This window comes from Truncatella angustata (genome assembly GCF_020726525.1).
Source record: "Truncatella angustata strain MPI-SDFR-AT-0073 chromosome Unknown BKA67scaffold_9, whole genome shotgun sequence".
Lineage (NCBI taxonomy): Eukaryota > Fungi > Ascomycota > Sordariomycetes > Amphisphaeriales > Sporocadaceae > Truncatella > Truncatella angustata.
In genome coordinates this window covers 2,355,829-2,377,355 of record NW_025763389.1, presented here as the reverse complement: position 1 = coordinate 2,377,355, position 21,527 = coordinate 2,355,829, and the positions used below count along the sequence as shown (strand labels likewise).

The 21,527-nt window shown below is 50.8% G+C and overlaps 4 protein-coding genes across 4 annotated transcripts; 2 read left to right on the top strand and 2 right to left on the bottom strand.

Annotated features, from left to right (window-relative positions):
• Positions 1-4,735: 4,735 nt before the first annotated feature.
• On the top strand, positions 4,736-6,168 carry BKA67DRAFT_540695 (uncharacterized protein; the record flags this gene model as incomplete). Its single annotated transcript, XM_046100812.1, has 3 exons — positions 4,736-4,756; positions 4,791-5,780; positions 5,857-6,168. The coding sequence occupies 3 exons, from the start codon at positions 4,736-4,738 to the stop codon at positions 6,166-6,168; spliced, it is 1,323 nt and encodes a 440-aa protein (XP_045953760.1).
• Positions 6,169-10,253: 4,085 nt separating this feature from the next.
• Positions 10,254-11,579, bottom strand: BKA67DRAFT_525276 (ketopantoate reductase PanE/ApbA C terminal-domain-containing protein; the record flags this gene model as incomplete). The annotated part of the gene is made up of 1 exon (XM_046098649.1): positions 10,254-11,579. One exon carries the CDS (start codon positions 11,577-11,579, stop codon positions 10,254-10,256), a length of 1,326 nt encoding a protein of 441 aa, XP_045953759.1.
• Positions 11,580-12,631: 1,052 nt separating this feature from the next.
• On the top strand, positions 12,632-13,528 carry BKA67DRAFT_582105 (uncharacterized protein). Its single transcript, XM_046103965.1, has one exon. It carries the CDS (start codon positions 12,942-12,944, stop codon positions 13,227-13,229), a length of 288 nt encoding a protein of 95 aa, XP_045953758.1. The 5' UTR covers positions 12,632-12,941; the 3' UTR covers positions 13,230-13,528.
• A 692-nt stretch (positions 13,529-14,220) lies between these two features.
• BKA67DRAFT_663581 (NUC071 domain-containing protein) lies at positions 14,221-21,486 on the bottom strand (the record flags this gene model as incomplete). The annotated part of the gene is made up of 3 exons (XM_046108208.1): positions 14,221-16,481; positions 16,549-16,784; positions 16,856-21,486. The coding sequence occupies 3 exons, from the start codon at positions 21,484-21,486 to the stop codon at positions 14,221-14,223; spliced, it is 7,128 nt and encodes a 2,375-aa protein (XP_045953757.1).
• Positions 21,487-21,527: the final 41 nt, after the last annotated feature.

Genomic DNA, 21,527 nt, shown 5'->3' with positions numbered 1-21,527 from the left:
AATTACTATTGCAGTGAAACTTTCTGGGATTAGGTGGGATGTAACGCTGTCAGATAAGTGTCCGCATCGGGGGCGCGATGATCAACATGTCCGCGACCGTGGGACTGGCGACATACCCCAGAATCCCTTGAGAGTCAAGGAACGTTATTGTTCGTACCGCGACCCTGCGGATCGATTACCTGGATAAATGGCATCAACAATCTCGCGTGCCGCTGCATGAGAAGTAAGCGAGGCAATAAACCTTCCGCAACGGTATGCGTCAAGTGCAAGTAAATTGGCTGTGAGATCTCCTGTATCTGCCCTGGGCAAAAGCCCCAGGCTGAGAGGCCGCCGAGCTGGTTTAGGAAGTTGGACCTTCCATCACGAACATATGCGGCGCAGATGAACACGGGAGTAATAACCTACAAAGGTGGGAGCTTGGACAGTAGGCCGCTGCGAGCTGGAGGCGTCGCCGAAATGGCGGCTGACGTAGTTTGCTGTACGGGCAAATTAGCTTATCTTATGCCATCATGCGTCCTCCGTGTTCCGGGGAAAAACCACAACCTGCACATGTGTTGCCGGGACTCGCGAGAGCCACCGCTTGGATCTCTCCATTTATGAGCCACAATTCTATGGGTTTGTTGCTCTTTTGCGTCCTTTCTCCATTGACGTCTTGGGCAAGCGAGATTTTCACATGGGCTGTGCTTTTGTCGTCAAACACGTGCCTGCAACCATGATACCTCTGCTGCAAACCACTGTGGATGTAGAACTGCAATCGAGGCTCCCACAATGCGGGAAAGCTCAGGGGGGTCAACGAAACAGCTCTTGTAAGATGTGCATTAAGAGCAAGGTTGTCGCTCGGGAGACAGGCATTTTATTTTCGGAGAGCCTACTGTAAGTAAGGTATTTCAGCGGCTGAGTTGGGTCTAAGCAGGGGTTTATGTAACTATCAGTAATGACTGGAGGTGGCTTGTGAAGCAGGGCACGTCGTCATATCAGAAAGCAATGCATGCTGTGACTTGTTGGCGGTTGTAGCATCACAATCGGCTCTCTGGATTCCAGAACACACGACTACTCTCATGTGACATTACATGCAACGGCCGACTATGGTGGCCTGTATGATCTTCAAGGTCGAGTCATTCATGAAATCTATAAGCATGAAGCTGTGGTCGCAAAGAAGCCAAGGGCCCAACGAATCTTGGTCGGCATGATTCTCCGAAATGGTGGGACCCGAGATTTTGGAAGAGAAAGACTCCAAAATGGTCCGAAACGTATGCGACATAGGGGCAGAGGGTTCAAAACGAGGCAACAACTTCCGTTCCTGCATTGAAGGAGATCACGTTTATCTCGGATAAGCGTGTCTGTCCGCCGAGGGACCTGGCGGACTGGGCAATGATATCAGTGGATTCAAGACTGAGCAGATGAAGGTTAAATGCGCCTAGAATTTGTACGTTCTTGGTCAGCCCATTCATGAGACTCGGTAGTGTAGATCAGGGACCCCGGAAACTGGTCAACGCGGCGAGTGCGCCGAGCGTAATTGGAAGCATTGACAGGATATGGGGCCGCTAAAGAGGGAATAGTCATGGTGGAGGCGGCTAGTGATGCATTTCCTTGCCCACTCCATGGCAGCATGCTGAAGATGCGAGATGTTCTTGGAACAGACGGCAAATCGAGCCTAAGTGGGATCAAGGTGAAATAGTCAGACGGGAGGGTTTTCTCTTTGGGTGCTTGTTTTATTCTTCCTCTTCTTCTCCTTCAATGTGACAGGAGCACTAAAATGGTCGACAAGTGGTCCTCACGCGACCTATTCGTCCTATCATGGGATGAATATGTCTAAAATGTTTAACGCGGTGCTGCTAGCTATCCGCTGTCTCTCACGGTCCTCTACGAAAGTTGTCCAGGTAAACCCTGCTCCTTTGTATGGAAAAGGGACCGAAAACGATGTAGGAGGTTGTCGTGCCGAGATGACACAAAGATATTGAAGATGGTACTCCGTATGAAAGGCTTGGGCTGTCCAATGACGACAGCCATGTCCCTGCTTTACCCTGCTTGCTTCTGCAGAATCCCTTACCCAAAAAAGCCAAGCTGGGCAGCTGGGGATGGTGCATGTGGCGTCATGCTGCTGCGGATGATCCAAATGGTCGGATACGTAACACGCGAGTACAATGTGAGGTGGATGTGTGTGTACGGATCCGTACATAGTAGAAACCGATAGGGGAACTGACTAGGATTAACCTTCTAGAAGGAAGGAAGACGAACAGGAGGCCTGCTTTGGAGACTGGGGTTGGTTCATCAGACATGAGGGCATCGTCTGAATGGGCACGCTTAGTACGTGAACAAGGAGTTCCACTTGCCGTAGCGATGAGACTACGGACTCTCCATCTTGCGTCTGATCGCATACCTGTCACTGCATTATCATGACTTTCGTCAATTGCATCTCGCTTGGCGAACTTGCTTTTGTCGGGCAAGGAGCACTCAGTATTGGGGGTCGATAGGGCTCAGCCGTGATAGATTTGAATCTATTTTTGGGAGATGACTTCGAATTGGCCTTAAGCATCAATTCTTATGCATCTTGAAGTTAAGCTGGAAAAGGCAGGGCTGGATAGCGCAGTCCGTCGCGATTGGCGCCGCCGATCGAATTACCCCAGCTGTCAAATCTCCCTCGAGCCAGTCATGCTCGTTTCTCCATACTGTATCCGTACCTCACCACAGCATACCTGCTCAACATGCATCATCACTATCATCATCCTCATTCATCATGGAGATCACTTTACGCAAGGTCGTGGCGGAGCCGCAGAGAGTCCTAAGCAGCGCTAGAAGCAATTTCAACTTTTCTAGAAGCTGAGGAACCTCTTCATGCAGCATAATTGATCTTTTAATTACCTGGGTACGTTGAAACACGTTTTGTTCATGCGCATCCCTGAACCCCCATAATTGCCCACCACCACCTTGCGGACATGCCGCACCAGTTTTGTCTTCTTTCCTTTCCGTTTGCACCGCGTTTGCAAGCGCATGTTCGTCTTTCCACTGAATATCAGCCACGTGCTTGCATTGAGTCGAGCAATGTCCCGCAGCAAGGGTACTTTCGCTCGCGTCTGTACATTGTACTATGTACCCAATGGCTGCTCTACCGCATTACAAGCAAATATGGAACTATACCCACGATACCTCAAACGGCCGTGAGTTGCTGAATCACCAGTCGCACCGTACTGCACATGTCGTATCGCAGCGTCTTCGAGTGGATGGGTTGTTATTTCATCAGCCGCGCCGAAAGATTGACTGGATCTGAAGTGCCTAGTCTCGTTTCGCAAGAGACTTGCACTGTGTCAGCCTTCTCAACCATGCTACCTGCACCCACAAGGGATATCCCACTACACTGTACAGCTTCTCAACAGGGCCTTTCAGAAATTCATGATACACCGTCGTGCCTGACTCCGACAGTATGAAGTAACCCCCAGTCCACAATGTGTAAGAGCTTATCACTTGCCAACTGGGCAAGTCAGCTGGAAGTGGATGTCAAAAAGCTGCAGAACAACTACGGAGACGCGTTCGAATAGTCAACGCAACACTGTCGTGTACAGACGTGGCTTGAAAGCCATCGATCCTTACACAGTCTACCCCCTGCTTTCATCGGCATTGTCCCTTTTACCCTCACGGTATCACTCTGTGGCTGCTACCGACCCCAGTCACAAACCCGCCCTATGGGGTGCCAGGATCGCAAGCTTTAACTCCTTAATATAGGGCACCCCAGTTGAATATAGGCCCCTCAAAGTGGAGTCACGAGGAGACAAAATTCCCTGCCCAACTGTTTCTTCAAGGCCTTTGACTGAGGTTCCGCATGTCAGCAGGAACCAATCGCACATGACAGACTCGTCGGCATCACAACTCCCCAAAGAGAGAGACTTGCAAGTGCATTAGCCTTCTTGGATAGAGTGCTCCCCAACACCATGGGCCACACCGCGAGTCTTCAGTGCCAACCTCTTGCCCAATTGCATATTAGGGCATGTTTCAGCTTCTATTTCCATTTGGCTATTCAATTCTGTGTAGCTCTCTATCCGTCTCCTGGATCTCCCACTCTTTGGTTACAGCCCACCCACCCAGGACCCTCTTTAAGTCAGAGTTACCTAGGGTCTTAGAAGCTTATGAAATTTGTTCTCCTGGGAACCCTGTATGACAGGCATGGTCCGTTGTGGCTGTCCTCGCCCCAGTTGCATCATTCCCCGGGCCAGGGTCTCATTTCTATAACCGGCAAGCAGACCATGGCATAAGATCCTCAATTTATGCCACCGTCATCGCTAGACAAGGTAACGGGTTCTCCACACCCGCTCAGGAACGATACCCTCATTCGTGTTACACATAGCAGAACGCTTTAACTTCTGGACAAAAAGAGAAGTAGTCAAGGTACCCGTCCGTCGGTTCCCAGCATCGCCCTTGTCAAGGGACGTGACGATAAGGCAGATCAGACGATATAATGCGGTTCATGTCCTCTACTACTGATCCCTCCATCTGACTCTTGCCATGATATATTAGTCCGGCTAAGGAAACTAAAACTTGGAAAGGATTCCCATACGACAGGTGGTCAGGGTTACATTGTATTCTTAAAGTGGGCGTTGTTCACCTGGACATAAGTTTTTGATCACTTCGAACGTCGACCCGCGATCTGCTCAATAGCCACATCTTACACGGATACAACCAGCCTTGCTTACCGCTACTGCAAATCGGAATAGCACACTAACGGTAACTACCACACCAACACATGTGCCGGGCTCTTCGACAAGTAAGAGCCCCGCCTATTCGTGATTCCACGGTAGTCAGGCAAGACGGGCACGATTTTCGCCTCACGCAACGCAGGTCCTCCCACTCCGCAGCCTTCGCCGCAACAGCAGGCCCGAGGGGGTCCTTTTCGTCAAATACTTTCCGTCCAGAGTCCGGCGACCGTCCAGAGCGGTTCGCTCTGGCGGGACCCATGTATTGGAGACACGCTGGCAGGCAACTATCGAGTAGGGGACTACAATGTCGACTACTCTCCCCAGGGATCGCATCCAGGCGAACAGAACCAGTCGCAACACGCTTACGATACTCACCACCATCATCGGGGGAATCAACTTCATCATCCGTCATCCGGTGGCTTACACGAGCCACCGCAGTCGCATTCGCATCACACGATGTCGCAGCATCATACCCCTCACCACCATCAGATCCTGATGGATCCGTCGCATATGGGAGGTCTGCCAGGAGCCAGACACATGGGACATCCGGGACCTTCACATTATGGCGCTCCTGGAGCATCGCATGGCGTCCCTTTGTACCCGTCCCTGACACCTACGCAGCCGCATAGTGCCGGAACGAAGCGCAGTCGACCAGACGACCTAGATCTCTCACTTCCTGGCATGCCTGACCTGGACCAAGGGGATTTGGAGTCCATGCAGCAGACACCGCTGGGCGCTGCGTATGCTCAAGCTTCCAGCGCACCCCCAACACATCATCACCATCGCCTCCCTGACCAAGGCCCGCCGACGAAGATGATGAGGCGCGACGGGGAAGGAAGCTTGCCTGCGAGTGGAGGAGGGGCACCGAGCGTGGTCGGCCAAGTTGGAATGCCGCAGCCCGCCGCCAGACCAAGGGGGCCGAAGCTCAAGTTCACACCCGAAGATGATCAGTTGCTGATCGATCTGAAGGAGAACAAGAACTTGACTTGGAAGCAGATCGCTGATTTCTTCCCCGGGCGGTCTTCTGGGACGTTGCAGGTCCGTTATTGCACAAAGCTAAAAGCAAAGACGACGCAGTGGACAGACGAAACGGTGAGCACCCTTCTACAACATTCAAACCAATGCTTGATTTGCCACGTGGGCAAGCAACTAACTCGTACATCTTCAGGATCAAAAACTACGAGCCGCATTGGCCGACTACGAAAGCGAGAAGTGGCGCATCGTGGCTAACAAAATGGGGACTGGATTTACTCCGGTGGCATGTCGCGAAAGAATCCAACAACTCGAAGGGGGCACTGATGAAGAAGAGAATCTATCGCAATCAGCGTCTCCGACGGCAGTTTCAGGTCCCGGGTCATCAGACACTATCTATCCTCAGCACCTGGGTTTAGGAGGCTCCCAGATACCACCTACACACCAGCAATACCGGCACGACGACAACAGCGATGTGCCACAGTCAAATTACCACACATCGGCCTGACCTTGGGATGCGAAAAGGTCCTGGAGGTACGGGACTGTTATAAGTTTGCAAGCAATAGCTATCTGGTTATTTTCTCCTGCGATTCAAAGTGTGGCGAGGCGCCGGGACCCCGAAAAGAAGACGACTCGAGGAAGGAAAAAAAAAAACCCCCCCATTTATGCCCTTTTATGACGATGATGCTCATAAGGAGGTTGCATTGCCCTTGCCTGCGCCGCTCTCTGGTTAAGAGCGGGCAACTACTATTTAATTTTGCCTAGAGATACCAATGACCACGGCGGTCTTATGTTCTAACGATACATAGATTCGGGAGGGGAAAGATAGCACATGTTTGCTTTTACCAGGCTTTTTTGTTTTGTTTTTGTTTTTTTGTTCCTTTCTTCACGCATAGTACATATCATTTGTTTACATGGCGACAGCATCCACAAAAGGTCACTACTTTCCTAGTACTTGTAATAATCCCTCCTTTTTTCTGTATTTTTTCTTTTCTTTGTGGAAGAAAAAAAAATGGACGACGACAACGAGATGATACCCTAATAGCGGGTGTTGCGAGAGCGCATCGCCCCATTGACGCATACTTAGAAGAATGATGGGTGGCTGGTAGGGAAGGTGATCAGACGATCGAGTGGCAAGGATTAAGATACAGAAAGCAGATGTGGAATCATGATTGGATGGATATGATCGATGTTAGGATAAAAACAAATGCAGGACATGTATATTGCTACCAAGCTTATTAATTATTCACTCGAACTGGTTCTTCAGAGCCGCGGTAAACTGCGGTGGCTACGATTGCTAATCCGATCTGGCAATGTTCCTCTGGTCGCGATCAGAGACGGACAACACAGGGATTGAACATTAACACAGCCCATGAGATCAGCACGACATGAAGAAACACAAGGGGGAAATGTTTAAACATAGAAGCACACTTGTTGAAGATCGATTCGCCATCTCGTATCTTCCCATTCGACCTTTGCCCATTCCATGATTAAAAATCGTCTCCCAACAATGATTTTGGTTTGATATTGATAATAAGCTCCCTGGGTGCCAGGAACGTAGTCCGCCATTTCGCCACCACGCCCGCCACCAAAGCTCGCTTGCAAAGGTACGCAAGTCATGAATGGATGGTTTCTCCCAAGCCCAGCATGCAGTCACCCGTCGGCACTTTGTCAACAATAGGCCGAATAGTGTAGAAGAGTACTATCCCTCGATTACCCAGGCCATGCGACATGAAAGATCGATACACCCTAGCGGTACTGTGGTAGGTAACAGGCAGACCTGCATAGGGCAATCCGATCCTGGGAGAAAACAAAGACTGGTGATGGGATACATCGCTTGATGCGGGTAGTCAGTAGGCCTGGTAAGTGCTCTAATCTACCGAGATGATCTCTCGCAATGTGCCGTGACAGGGACCAGGCAATGCAATGATGGACTGGTAAGCACCTCCACTGGTCTAGTTCCCGGCTTACACTATAGTAGGACGTTCCCGGTCGGAGATATAGCAGGGCAACAATGGCTATCTATCTGGTAGGCATTGACGCCAGTACTGTCCCACACGGGCAAGTGTTGCGGTGAAGGAATATCTTGTAAAACACACCCTACTTGGTGATGAGCATCTGCTGGGATTCGCTATTTCCGTTCGGGTTTGTTTCTGCTGCTAGAACTTAACCCGCTCAAGGCGTTAGTTGATACCAGGATTGTGGCAGAAGAGCAGGTTTGCCGACCCTGGATGATGGACATCATCCAGGGATTCACCCCACCATCCTGACTCGACTGTGGGAGTCTGACATGAAAAATGTCCGAAACATGGGGATGCACGTGCTGACCACAACTTCTTTCTACCTTGAAGTATTCGGATATATACCTAGGCGTTGTGGGTTTCATTGGCAATGGTTTTGAGGACTCGAAACAAGCATGTGACAGGATCGTGAATTGGCAGCTGGTGAAAGAGGCGCATATCATGCAATAATTGTGACGCGCTTCGTGACACACAGCCGGTCATCATGTAGACAGCAGCGCGATAGCGGTCAAACCGGCGCTGCTCGTACGCAACGCATTCAGCGCCATCGTAAGATGCGTTATCGACGAGGTCGCTTGTGGTTGCCAATAGATATGCAGACGCTGCACTTGAAGCCACAAATGCAACGTCGGAGCGTCGCTTCGCGTGTAGATGCCAGCCTCCGTCTCACAGCACAACGATCCGGCCGAGTGCACCCCACATCTCGCCAAAGGTACTGCAGCCAGGGCCAGGGTTGAGCCTCCTTCAGCCACGGATCCCGCAAAATGTTCCGTATCAGTCGCGGCGGCGGCTGCCGGCACGGACTTTTGCTAAAGCCAGTCAATTTGAAATGCATCGAGTCACAGATCCAATGTAACCATCTCGATGTGGGCCTGTTTGCTTCTCATGAGTTTCTTTGCGTGTCATCGAGCGGCTTTCTCGTCAGTGGGGGGGTTTTGAGCCCAAGGCCTAGACTAGCCCCCTACAAGTCGCCCGTAGTGGGGTCATCCAGCGCCCTAGGAGAATAACGAATTCATCACACAGGGGGCCTTCTGATGCACCTGTTTTAACACCATACCCGCTGACGTTGTTGTATCCGCCGCTCATTGCAGGACATGCGCTTCGTCGGTGAGTCTCGAGGAGCGCATCTCAAAGCCACGCATCAAGAGTGCATCCATCACTAAATCATAGCATAGGGGTCAGTCCTCGGATCATGCTGGGTTTTCCATTTGCAATTCTCCGGTCCATGAAGGAGTGACCGTTCCTGGCCACCAGCCGTGTACAAAGCTGAGAGCTCGCTTAGGGCGAGAGCTCGCTTGCGCTGCACTCTGTTAAGTTACCTACTGCTGGCTCAAAATGGAACCAACAAGAAGGGCCGTGAAAATCAAGTTTTAAGTCGGCTTTGTTGCTGTTTTCATAATCCACAGTAACGATGCTTTGCCCCGGCATGTCAAGCGAGATCTGCCCGTCTTGCTTACCCATAGTGGTAATGCCCAATCGGAGATTTTTAAGAACAGCCTTTTTGAAAGGCCGTGGGTCCATCGGTGTTGCGACCGCACCAGTCGGTTCGATGCGGTCACGGAACAAGGGCTGTTTTTATGGACTGCAAAGTTGCCATGGGCATTTGTTTTTGTCTTTGCAAGTCACGATAATCGCCCTTTTTGAGGCGGTTGGAAGGGGCAGGCACGTCGTCGTTCTAAACTTGATACCAAGTCGCACCATCAGCTGTCGGAACTATCGATGGGAGACCAGCTATCGCCCACCGTGATGGCAGGGAACAGCAAGACAATGGCTTGAATGCTGCTTGCGAGGTCAGTTTTGCAACCTAATCCCCTATGCCCTCAGACAATTGGGGCTGACTGCGTGCCTCGCTTAATACATTGGGATGCTTGCTTTCCTGGCCTGTACCGATATCGCCGACGATAGGTCAAAAGTGTGCAGCTCATAGTCCAGAATGATGTTTTAACTTTGACGCAAGATGCTTCGCTTCGGGGGGACCTATTTAGGCTCGCAGTGGAGTATCAACCTTGCACAAAGGCCATAGCACTGGGTGATAAGTGTTGGCTCAAGCATATGATCGATTGCAGCGATAGCCCTGCGGCGGATGAGAAGCTGGTGGTACCCGGATCACGCAACAGCTTCCTCATACAAACAAACAACAACCCCATAATTAACTATAACACCAGTCTTTCTCGGCGCGGAAACAGTCACGGCCGCCCACGCCATTCTGGCCATGAGACGCCCGACACAACTTCTTGAAACTCTTCCAGACCGCTCTAATCTCCATGTCGTTTTAAAACAAAAGGCTCGCTGACAACATGCTGGGAGATATGATTGAATGAGTGGATGCGGCGCCAAAACGCCACTACCCGGATCAATAATACTCTCTGATATAACCACTGATTTGCCATTTTGGTTCAGGTGCGGAATTCGATGCAACCCAGTGCACCCTAATCGAGAAAAATGAATGGTACCGAGACGATAGACCAAGCCGTGACAATTCATGATTCCACGTGGAGCCAATCAATCGTCATTGCTGTCTGCTTGGACTTGTGACTGATGTATGGCGGACCCAGTGAAAGTCTTCTATGGTTCAGGGCGTCTGCCCATCAGTGATCCCGAAACGGTCGCCTAGCTCTTCGCGTGATAGTGTAAGCCCGTTTTCTACCATGCCGATGAGTCTTTTGTGGCTCGGCAGATCGAGGCCCTCATTCAGCAATTCCCCAGTTTCCACGAGCCAGCCATTGAAGTCCCTGATCTCAGTGGGCTTGCCTGCACGTACGTCTTGAAGCATTGAACTGGTATTTTCTCTGACTTTGTGACCCACATCGTAGACCATCTTGCGGAGATTATCAAATGAGAACTGATCATGAAGTTTATCCATGGTGGCATTCGTCTGCTGACTGTCTGGATCGTACTTGTGCTCGACATTGGTAATTTCCAGAATCTCGGCACTTGATGAATGCGCAATCAATGCTTTTAGGACTTCACTTGCTTCTAGAATGAGCATATCAATAACCCGCGCTACCTCGTCATCCGTTGACAAGAACAGATCTCCGTTCCTACATCTCAGAAGCGCGGTCAATGGATTGATGACAGAATTCACCACAAGTTTTTTCAGTTGCGATACCCACAGATCTGACTTGGAGACCTTTCTGCCATATAGGTCTGGACCGTTGACGATCTGATCAGTCAGATAATTTGAACTGCTCCCAGTCTGAGCATTCAGGGACACTGGTCCGACTAACACGTCAGCCACTGAAGCATGTCTGCTTCTAAACGGGGCCAGAGATACAACTCCGTGTGTGGTGATGCATGCGATCCAGTTGGGCCCTTTGTCTTTCGAAAAGCGATGGCCAGTATAGATATCTCCGACCGGCGGCCACATCTTGCACATTCCGTTTTGTGTAAAAGCTACTGTTGAGCTGTCGTCCAAGTATCTCCGCAATCTATCCACCAGGGGCAAAGCGTCAGATGCCTTGGTAGCCACAATGAGATTGGTGATACCAGTGCCGCTCGTAGCTTCGATCACCGGTCCACTATGAGGTTTCTCATCAGTCCACCACTCCACATCAAAGTCCGTAGATTTTTGGACTTCACCAGAGCGGGTGATCTCAATGCCTGGAGAAGAAACCCACTGCTCCAGGAGTGCCTTTCGATGCAAGACCAACGTGATGGGTGGCCTGGACGGCAGCTTAGCTAGGCTGCTGGCGAACAAGCGCCCCATATTGCCTATACCTAGAACATGAATTCTATCCCTGGACGGCTTTTTTGGGCTGTTCTCTTGAGTCTTGGGGACTGCTTGATTGGCACGTTCCTTGCTCAGGTTTGCAGAAGTCCAAGAGTACAGCTTTGGAGGAGCTGAGCTGTCGTCCAGTATTCGCTGCAACCAATCTGGAGTACTCTGGCGGCTAGCCATAGGGTGTGCTGATATTGAAAAGCTTCTGCCCAAGCTTATTGACAACACTTTGGGACTGACGATTGGGGTATGGAACAGTGACGAAGGCGTCATTGTTGGCTTTTAACATAGTCAGGACTTCGGTCTGGTATACCAATATGTTAAACCTAAGATACTGCTGTGTGGAAAGACGGGATGTGGTGGGGGGAATGGGGCGACGCGTTTGGGCGGCAGCACAGTGCGTGCTATACACAGTGCGAAGATACTCGGACACGTCACGGTCGCTCCACATCGCTGCCTTCTTATGGAGACAGGCAATGTCATTTCATCACGTCAAATAATTGTGTACGAAGTTAGTGGGGAAGATAATGTTGAGGATTAAATGGTGAAGTATGTTGCGGTTGGCCGTCTCTGGTCACATGGCCATCTATAAATCACAAACAGTGCTCTGCGCATGTGCTTCATTATGCAGATCGACTAAAAGCTAGAAAGAAGGTGGCCAATAGCTACAAGAATAACATGGTTCCATCCTATAAACCATGGCAGTCCATCTACTCAAGATCGTTAATCTACCCTATGCCACTTTTTTTCTTTTTCAGTAATGATCTATACTTCCTCAGTCAAATTAATATTCTTGGCTCTTCATAATGTAGGTAAACGCAAACGGTAGTAGCATGTGATCACAAATAAATACTATTGACAAGCCAGCAAGCCGTATTCCTATAAACCCTCCAATGTGCCTATTCTCTTACGTTTCCAAAGCATCGTTGGATACAACTATTAGTGCATCTGGTTCTTTCATCCTTGTTAACTCGCTTGACATTTGTGCACGCCTTGAGTTCGATGATCGCTTGGGAAACTGCGACGCGACGGACACACCCCTGCCGTCATTATATATCCCGATCCGGTATCCCAGATACCTAATACCGTATCATGGATTCATTGTGGGAACTCGTAACGCTTTTTGACAACTTCATTTGTAATCGGACAGTCATGAATATTTCTTACCAACATGGGATCTCAAAGTACTAACGCTGGAACTCTGACTGCTTCTTTTTCTTCTTCAAACTCAACGGATAAGGATCTTGCAAAAATGAATACAGAGCTGGAACTGAACTGTGGATCTGCAAAGAGTAATTATCGCTGAAAAGCACCCACCAGGGACATGTTGAGTTAAATACACCAGTAAATGCTCGATTTAGCCTCTGTAGCTCCTGGACTTGCCGCTATCTTGCTTAAGGTACAATGTCATGCGTTTGGTTTGCACATCTACGGCGCATCGCGATCCTCGGGGCCCACGTCCCTGATCGCGACATCAACACTATCGTCCCGATCACCTGACTCCAGAACACAGGTCCGACCCAATGCCGCCGCCAGCTCGAGATGATCTGCACGCGGGGCTTGAATGGCTTCGTCGATGTCCTCGTAGTTATCTACCGTGAGCCTGAGCAGCATCAGCACCCAGAGCCGGTCAGGTCACCTGTTGTTCCGCATCCAGGGGTGCGCTCTGTCGACGATAGCCCGAGAGGAAGTGGTCCGTCCAAGAGAGCGCTGCCAGGTCATCTGCCCGCCGCACCAGGCAGGGTTGGCATGCAGTTGAAGACCGTCGTGGCCGTCCTGAGATACCTGGCCATCATGAGGACGATCGTGTTTTATCGCCCAGGGACCTAAACGAACCCCGAGAGATTCATCCACCCCCGACCTTCTTAGCAGCATTATTCAAGCAAGCAACAGCAACGAGAGAAACATGTCGACACATCCGCAGCCCACGCCGCCACAAGTCGGGTCGAGTACTTCAGCAAGGTGGGTTTACAATCCGCCAGCCGTGCCGGCGCTGGTACTCCTATTTCCGCACCGAAACAAACGGCCCCGCAGCGCCCGCGCCACTGCAAGCTGTCCAGCACCGCGAGCTATGCCTCCCAGCCCAGCACCGCCGTCAGCGCGTCCCGTTCATCTTCGCCGGCAAAGCCCGCGGCCGCTCCCAAACGCTCGGCCGAGGTCGAGGCGCACCATGCCCGGCACCGGATCGATTACACCGACATGGTCTGCGAGCTCACTCGCCACCAGGCGGATCACCGAGGCACTCGGAAGACTGCAGCGATTAATACCAAGCGCATCCCCAAGCCCGAGAGCATTTCGAACGAGGCCAAGCTGGGCTCAGCAAAGCACCAAAAGACTGAGCCGGATCTGGTGGCAACCCACGAGCAGGTTGGAGCGTGGACTTTTTATGGTTCAATCACTATTGCTACATCCTGCGTTATGCTGATAGCTGTAGATTATGCTTGCCCTCGCAATGGATTTATGAATACCACATGTGAACAACTAACTTTGACCCTATGTGAAGCCCCTCCTGCTTATGACCAAAACACCAAGCTTTCAAGATATAGGAGTCTTCTTTCCGGTCTGGAGCTAATTTTACTGATTTTACATAGTTATTCAAAATACACTTTGTTGCTTTGGACAACGACAAGTCTTTGAGGTTGCAAAACACCAATCTCCTTTTACATGCCATGCTTAATGATGAGATTGCAAACTCCCAAACGCCTCCAATGAGCTCGTAAGCTAGTTCCTAATTTCCATTAAGCTTCGTCTCATTTTCTCCCGTTTACTCGTTGTCCAATACACTCTGGCTTTATCTCTCGCTTTGCAACCCATGATTTGCCTATGCGAATTGATCCTCTCGATCAACACCGACCTCCTCAAGCTCAGCAAAGTTCTGGAAGTGTAGCGGTCGGTGTACATCCGCGTAGAAACCGATAGGAGTATCGAGCTTGACATCGACCTTCTTCTTCAACAGCGCGTCAAATCCAGCGCCCATGAAGCTGTAGTTCCACTTGCCATTCTCGGGCACTAGGAAGAAACCCTTGTACTTGGGACTGAGCAGCAGCTGCTTCTTAACACCCATGCTTGTTGAGAAGCCCTGGGGCTGATCGCTGCCCAAATCCTTGTTCTCAGCACCCCACGAGAAACCGTCGGGGGTCAAGCTCCATGCAGAAAGCGACACGGAACCCGGTGTGAAAAACACGTCCACTGTGATTGAGGAAGTCTTGCTGATGGAGGACTGCTGATCCAACAAGCGCGCGTGCTCAGTCACGTCGGCCGCAGACATGTACGGTAACTCGTTGCCCGCAATGGTGTGGATTACACCCAATGGCTCCATATCCTTCAGATACTCGTGGGACGGGAGCTGTTGGGGCAGGGTCACATTGCGCAAACCACCGACTTGTGGAACCATAACAATGCAGCGAATCTCCTTGACCTTATCGTCTGTGTCAGGTGCAGATGCACCATATAGGTAACCTGCGACTTGCACTCGAAGGTCGGCAATGGTGATGAACTTCTTCAGAATATTGCTGGGCATAATGTATGTGGTATCATCATTGTCATTATCAACGGGTGAGACGTAGAGGTTGTTCGATCGCGTGCGCAAGTTCGATGTCGCAATGGCACGGGTTCGCCATTCGGTTTTTGAAGCAAACGTCTGCTGCTCGAACTGGGATGTTGTCGTGACAATGATTTCCTCGCCTCGAACGTTTTGCGTCTTTGTAGTAACGGCAGTGAGTTGAGCCTGTTCTTGCTGCTGCTGCTCAATCTCTGCAGCCTGCTGTCTCTGCAACGACGGTGCCGAGATTTCCATACCGAGGATAATGTCTCGGACTTCACTGCTCGTCAAACTCGAGACATTGACATTGTTTTTCTTTCCATAGTCATGCAAGATCAAATCGCGCAACTGCGTTTCTACCTTGATCCAGTCTTCGTCGGATAAGGTAGGCCAGATGTGATGTTCCTGTGTGATGACAGTCTTGTCTGGACGAAGAACGAGCTTGGTCTTATCTGGGTTAACATGGAGTGCACGTAGTATCAGCACCAAACGGGAGAATGCGGTGTATGAAGAGATGCTCTTGAGCCACTCATCGTAGAGGTTGAACAGCACCATTTGCGGCTCAGTGGCGCGTAAGATCATGTCTCCAAGCTTCTCGACCTTCATCGCAGCCTGGAAAGGAAGCTGCAATTCAGAGGCACGAATTGAGATGTTGGGGAAGTCGAGCAAATGCACCTCGAGAGGATCCAACAGACCCTTACGGGTAACGATGAGCTCCTTCGGCTGCTCCTCCACTGGCAGTGACCGAATAAGCGCAGCTACTTCTTCGGCGGTCTTCCACTTGGCCAACTGACCAAGACGCTTCTGACCCGCCCAAACACTAGTGTGAATGATCTTCAAGAACAGTTGACCTGTTCTGGGGTTGAAGATGAAGATGGCGCCATTGATAGGCTTGGTTGTCAGGTTACCTTCGAAGGTCTTGTGGATGGTGACACGATACACATTGGTGTCATCGATGAAGAGCTTCGTCTGGTTGCTGAAGAGCTCCGAGTAATTCTGCGAGTTCAGGAACTCCTGGTTGCTCTCGGATGCATAGAGCTGCAGACCCTTTCGGATACGCTCACGTAGGACGTACAGGGCAGGGTTAGCCTTCATGATCTTGGCCATGGCCTGTTGTACCAGGACCTTCAGACCGGGGAAGTATTGACCATAAGCCGAGTACAAGTTGTATGCCAGATCGATACCAATCATGAGACCGGTGGGCGATGGGTAGATACTCATGCTGTCGTTTGTGTAGTCGAGATACTTGGCACGTGTGTAACGCTCAATATCATGAGAGTCGTAATCACCATATCTCAGTTGCACGTCGAGCCAGAACTTGTTCGTAGTGATGGGCTCGATGGTGTCCTTCGTGTCATAAAGAAGCGAAGGTTTTGTGACATTCCACTTGTTGCTGGCGAAGAGCAAGATGTCGGCGCAGGAACTGTTCATCTTGTACGACTTTCTCGGATGGATGGTTTCCTTTTGCACTGTCTCGATACCTAAAGACTCAAGTTCTTGGTCGAACACCTGGCAAAGATCCATGACAACAGACTCATGGACTGGTTGCAAGAACACGTTAGCTTTCTCTTCGAAACAGACAAGATCTGGCATGGTGTGAAGACTTACTTTTCTGCCACAAATGAGCACGGAAGATCTGGATGAGCGAGATCTTCAGAGTTGGGATCTTTCCGTGCAAGAAAATACCGGTAAGATCAAGCTGGACCTGGAAACCAACATAGACGTTGGCTCGATTGATTGTGGGTGACCACCAAAGAGTGAAACGACGGTTGGGGATCTGGTTCAGACCGGATCTTTGGGCATTAGTAAGCTTTTTGAATTTCATCGACTCCTCGAAACCGCTCCTATTGATCACAGATAAGTTAGCATCTTCTTCCAACCATTGGCTGTTGGGATTATTGGGATAAACACGTACGCTTTCTCCCAGAAAAGACCCTCCCAGGATGGGAATCCGGTTGCCTTGAACAAGGTGTGCTCCAAAATCGTTTCGACACCACCAAGGGCTTGAATGACATCGGTTCGGTAGGCGTTGAGGTTCCACAACTTTCCATCGTGTCGCTGACTTGTCCACCAAAACGGGTTGCTCTTCATCAGCTGGTATATCTTGAATTCGCTTCGTAAACGGAAACCTTTGTCAAAGCTGAGGGTGCTTCGGTCCTTTTGGAACAAGGTGTTAATACGAGGGAGACCACGGTCCCAGCTGTCCTCGAGATCCTCGAGAGTCAGGCGACGGTTCTGGTTGTTGGCTTCCAGTCGCTTCTGAGAATACTCAGTCCAGACACGCTGAGAGTCAATGAACTCAGCCTCCCAAGGGATAATATATCGGAAGATGTTGGGAATGAGTGTCTCTTCGTCATGCGTCATACCAGCACGGTAGTGCGTGACACCAACATCAGTCTGCTTAGACCACCTCTTGTCGCTGGCTGGGATCAAAATGTGCGACCCAGAGATCATACCGAGACCACCAAGCTCCTTTGGCGTGTAAAAGACAGCGGGCGGGAAACGGGAAGGCATCTTGGAGTTGAGACCAATCTTGACTCTTGTCTGGATTTTGGTCTCACATTTGACGATGGTATCAAGGAGGTTGACAGTCGACACGGCTGCTTCACGATAGTACGTGAACAAAGCAATCAGAGCTGTGTTCCACTTGTTGGCGATCTTGGTGAAAGTAGTGGAACCAGATGACATGAGAATCTGTCGGATACGGTTGTTGAACTTCTGGATATCCTCTTCTGTCACTTGAAGGAAGGCGTGCGCCGTGCGCTCCTTGGTCGTGTTGTTCACAAGAGACCAGACGCTGTCCTTAATCGGGAACTCATCATTCTGGTTTCTGATCTTTGGCAGCACGCGAACCTCGAACCCACACATCGAGAACAGGAGATTTGGGTTGTCTCTGCTGTAGACACTAGCGAAAGTGTCATCCCATTCAATGGTGGTAACAGATCGAGGCAATCGATTCTTCAAGTCCCAGAATACAGCCCGACCAAGGTTGACATCGTGTCTCATTAGGCGCATTCTCGAGTCACGTGGCCAGCACTTCTTGCTCTTGTAGCCGATGACGTTTTCGAAGTTGGGATCCGGTTGCTCGGTCAGGAACCTCTGAATAAGATCTCTGGACTCTTCCGCAGTGAATCGAAGGAACACCCAGATCTTGTCGACGTATCGAGTATACAGACGAATGGGGTGTTTGGTCTCGGTGTCCTGGTCACGGAATTGCAGGAAGTCGTTCGGGCTGTTGGGAGGACCAGCGATCTCGCTGGCTCTGTTCAGACCCAGAAGCAGGAGATCCAGGACGAGACCATAGTACTGGAAGACAAAACCGGAGAACTGAAGACCACGAATCATACCGTAACTATTGACATGGTTCATGTCCTTGTAAGTTAGTTGGACATTGTTCTTGGCACTGATGTAGTCTGCGAGGTTGTGGTCCATGATTAATCTCAGAAGACGATTCAGCAGGGTCAGATCGATCTTTTCGTAGACTTTGGACAATTCGGTCTCAATCATGACATTGCACTCGCCATCTGCTGTTTCCCATACCCTGTCCAGATTGTTGATGCCCTGAGCCCACTTGTACACCAGTAGTGGTGGTACTTCGGAGTCTGATGGCTTGATCCATGCAGGGAACAAGTGTCGCTGGTCAGCTTGGTACCAGAGGTACTGATCAAGGTATGCGTCACTGATCTTTTCAATCGGCTCGATGTCATATACAGGATTGATTGTGTTGTAATTGTCGTTCATGTCAATCTGCACCTCTTTGAAGGCCCGCTGAGTAAGAAGGAAACGCTTAATGCGCTCCAAAGTCGTACCTGGGCTATCATACGCCTGCTCGATCAGAGCAAGCTCCTCACGTTGGCTCTGGTTGAGACGTCCCTTGACAGAGTAGGCTTCGCGTAATCTTTCAAGGGCAAGAATCAAGATCTTGGTATCGTGCTTGTAGGAGACACTAGGGAAGGGGATGGGGGTAAACTTTCGGGACTCTAGCCAATGCACTGTGGTTGTGTAGATAGCGACAGCCTCCTCAGACGACACGTAGGGACCATCCTTCAGGTAGTTGTGCTGACGTTCTTGCTCAGCCTTCAACCAGAGACGGGTCAGGCGACCGACATTCTTCTTCGCGACGGTCTTGTCAACCGTGGCACCTCTTCTAATTCTCTCGCGATTGTAGTGGGCGACCGAGATCCACCAATCAGCCTTCGACTTGACGTAACGCAGAATGATGTTCTCGATCGGTGCAGGCAGGCCAGGGACCTTCCAGGGGATGTTACTCTTCCAGCATCTCCAGGCTTCCGAAAGGTGCTGCAAGATGGTGTTGACCTTGTTCTGCTTGATACCCTCGGGCATCATGTCCATGAGATCAGCCATGACTGAAGCACGCAATTCGAGATCGTAGTGTGATTCAACACGCTGCTTCGTGACTGTCTTGGCAACTCCTTTACTATGACGACCCTCGAATTGACGGGATAGCAAGTTTCCAAGCCATCTCTCAAGCAAGGGTATGATACCTCGCATGAAGAACAGCCACACCCTCCAGGCAGGCGCCCAGAAACCACAACCAGGTCCCTTGCCAACAGGGCCACTGTTGAAGCGGTAGTAGATCAAGTGCTTCAAATCCTTACAGGATCGGATCTGGTGCATAAGTTTGTACTTGTATCTGTACATACCAGTCAGCTGGCCAACATGATTGAACGCGTACAGGATGCCATCAGCCAGCTGGAAAGCATCAATGTTGCCAAGGCGGTATTGTACTTGTGCATCGACGATGAGCTTGGTAAGACGCAAGATCTCACGCATCAGATGGAACGCATTTCCGAAACGCGACTTCTTTCGCTCCTTGGTAGTCAGCGTCTTGACGGGCTTCAAGTTGAAGTTGTAGTCAAGATGCAGATACGTCAGGTTCTTGCGGTGGATCAGGAGATTGAGCATGTTGAAACCCTGTCGGCAGACTTGAAGACCTGCTTCAACCCAGTCGATGGTGGTCTGTTGGAAGAACTTGGTCTGTTTTAAGCTCTTGAGCAGGTTTTGCTTGTTGATAGCCTTTGGCTTCTTCTTGTGCAACTCATTCAACACATATGTCTTGAGCAGCTTCTGGTAGGACACCCTGACTTTGACAGGCTGCTTGGGAGGACAATGCTCAAGGTACCACTGCTTCACAAGAGGCACGTCTTGAGCACGAACCATGCGGCCCGATCGTCGGTCAAAGGGGAAGGGTGCCCACCAAAGACCGATGGCAGCAGAAGTATCCTCATTGTACAACTCTTCGTCGGCCAAGAACGGCTCGACGCCAGCAGGAAGCTCAAACGCATCTTCTTCGGGTTCCTCGTTACTACCTGGCCCGAAGAGCTCATCTTCATGACTGACGGCACTGTTCTTGGGTGCCACAGAGCGGGATGAAATGGGGTTGATAGAGGGATCGAAGAGGAACGCTGGCAAACTAGGATCTTCCGTCTTTGTGTACACGACCTGGGGGTGTGAAAACCAGTTAAAGTGAACACTGCGAGGTAGTGAGTTGTACAAGTATGGATACGCGACCCGCGACTCAGTCCGGATGGGGTTCCGGAAGATGATCCTATCGATGGCGTTGAACTCGCCGAAGTCTTCATCATTGGGATCAATGTCCTTGTACAGGGGTTCAAACCTGGGGCCACCAGGGAGAGCAACATTCAGTGCCTTGGCGGTAAGGAAACCCTTCATTTCGAAAAGGTAGAAGTAGTTGGGGTCGTAGTTCTCGCTCAAGAGTGGCCGACTTAGACGATGTAAAGCCGCCATTTGCTGGAGGTTCATATTCCATGTCTTGTAGCTTGGGCCGTTGACGTGTGATGTGTCCAACAGTGGTCTGTGATCGTAGAACCACTCATAGACGGCGGCATCTTCCTCCTCGTCTAACTCCATCTGAATAGGCTCGAGCGGCTCCACATCCTCGATGTTCTCGGACCAAGACAGCGGTGGCTCCTCGTCGTCAAACGGCGGGAATCTCATGCGCTTGAACAGCCGACGATCGCTCTTCTCTTTCCGCATGGTCAGCCACATGGTGGCCCACTGGGCATGGTAGACGGGCTCGATGACTCTGGGGATCTCGTTCACCAGGGTCAAGCAACCGTTGACGTGGTACAGAACCTTGACATCGCGGGCAGACTCCCAAGGCATGGGCATGTTCTCGAGAAGCTTCATGACAGCATGGGGCATGAACTTCAAGGCGCCGAGATAGCTTCGCTTGTCACTTGTGTACTTCTTCTGGGAGACATCACCAATGTCCTTGACGATCTTGCGCAGATGCTCGGGGGGCATGTCGGCCTTTTGTGTCTCCACGAAGCCGCTCTTGCGCTTCTCGCCAAAGCGATTCCTCTGCATGCGAAGCCATTCCTTCTTCTTCTGGGCGAACTTGGCGATTTGCGGGTTCGTGGGCGGTTGGTAGCCTGGTGGGGGAGGAGCGGGAGCTCCAGGAGGGGGCGGCAGGAAGTCGTCGGATGGAGGACCTGGAGGAGGCGGTGGTGGAGGAGGAGGGCCCCAGCCTGGAGGAGGCGGAGGGGGCTGGAAGTTGGACATGTTTACAGTCACGGTATGCGACGACGACTACGACGGCGATG

What these genes read in the sequence shown, in the direction of transcription:
- BKA67DRAFT_582105 (XM_046103965.1), top strand. Translation starts at nt 12,942, where the DNA reads ATGATCTGCACGCGGGGCTTGAATGGCTTCGTCGATGTCCTCGTAGTT.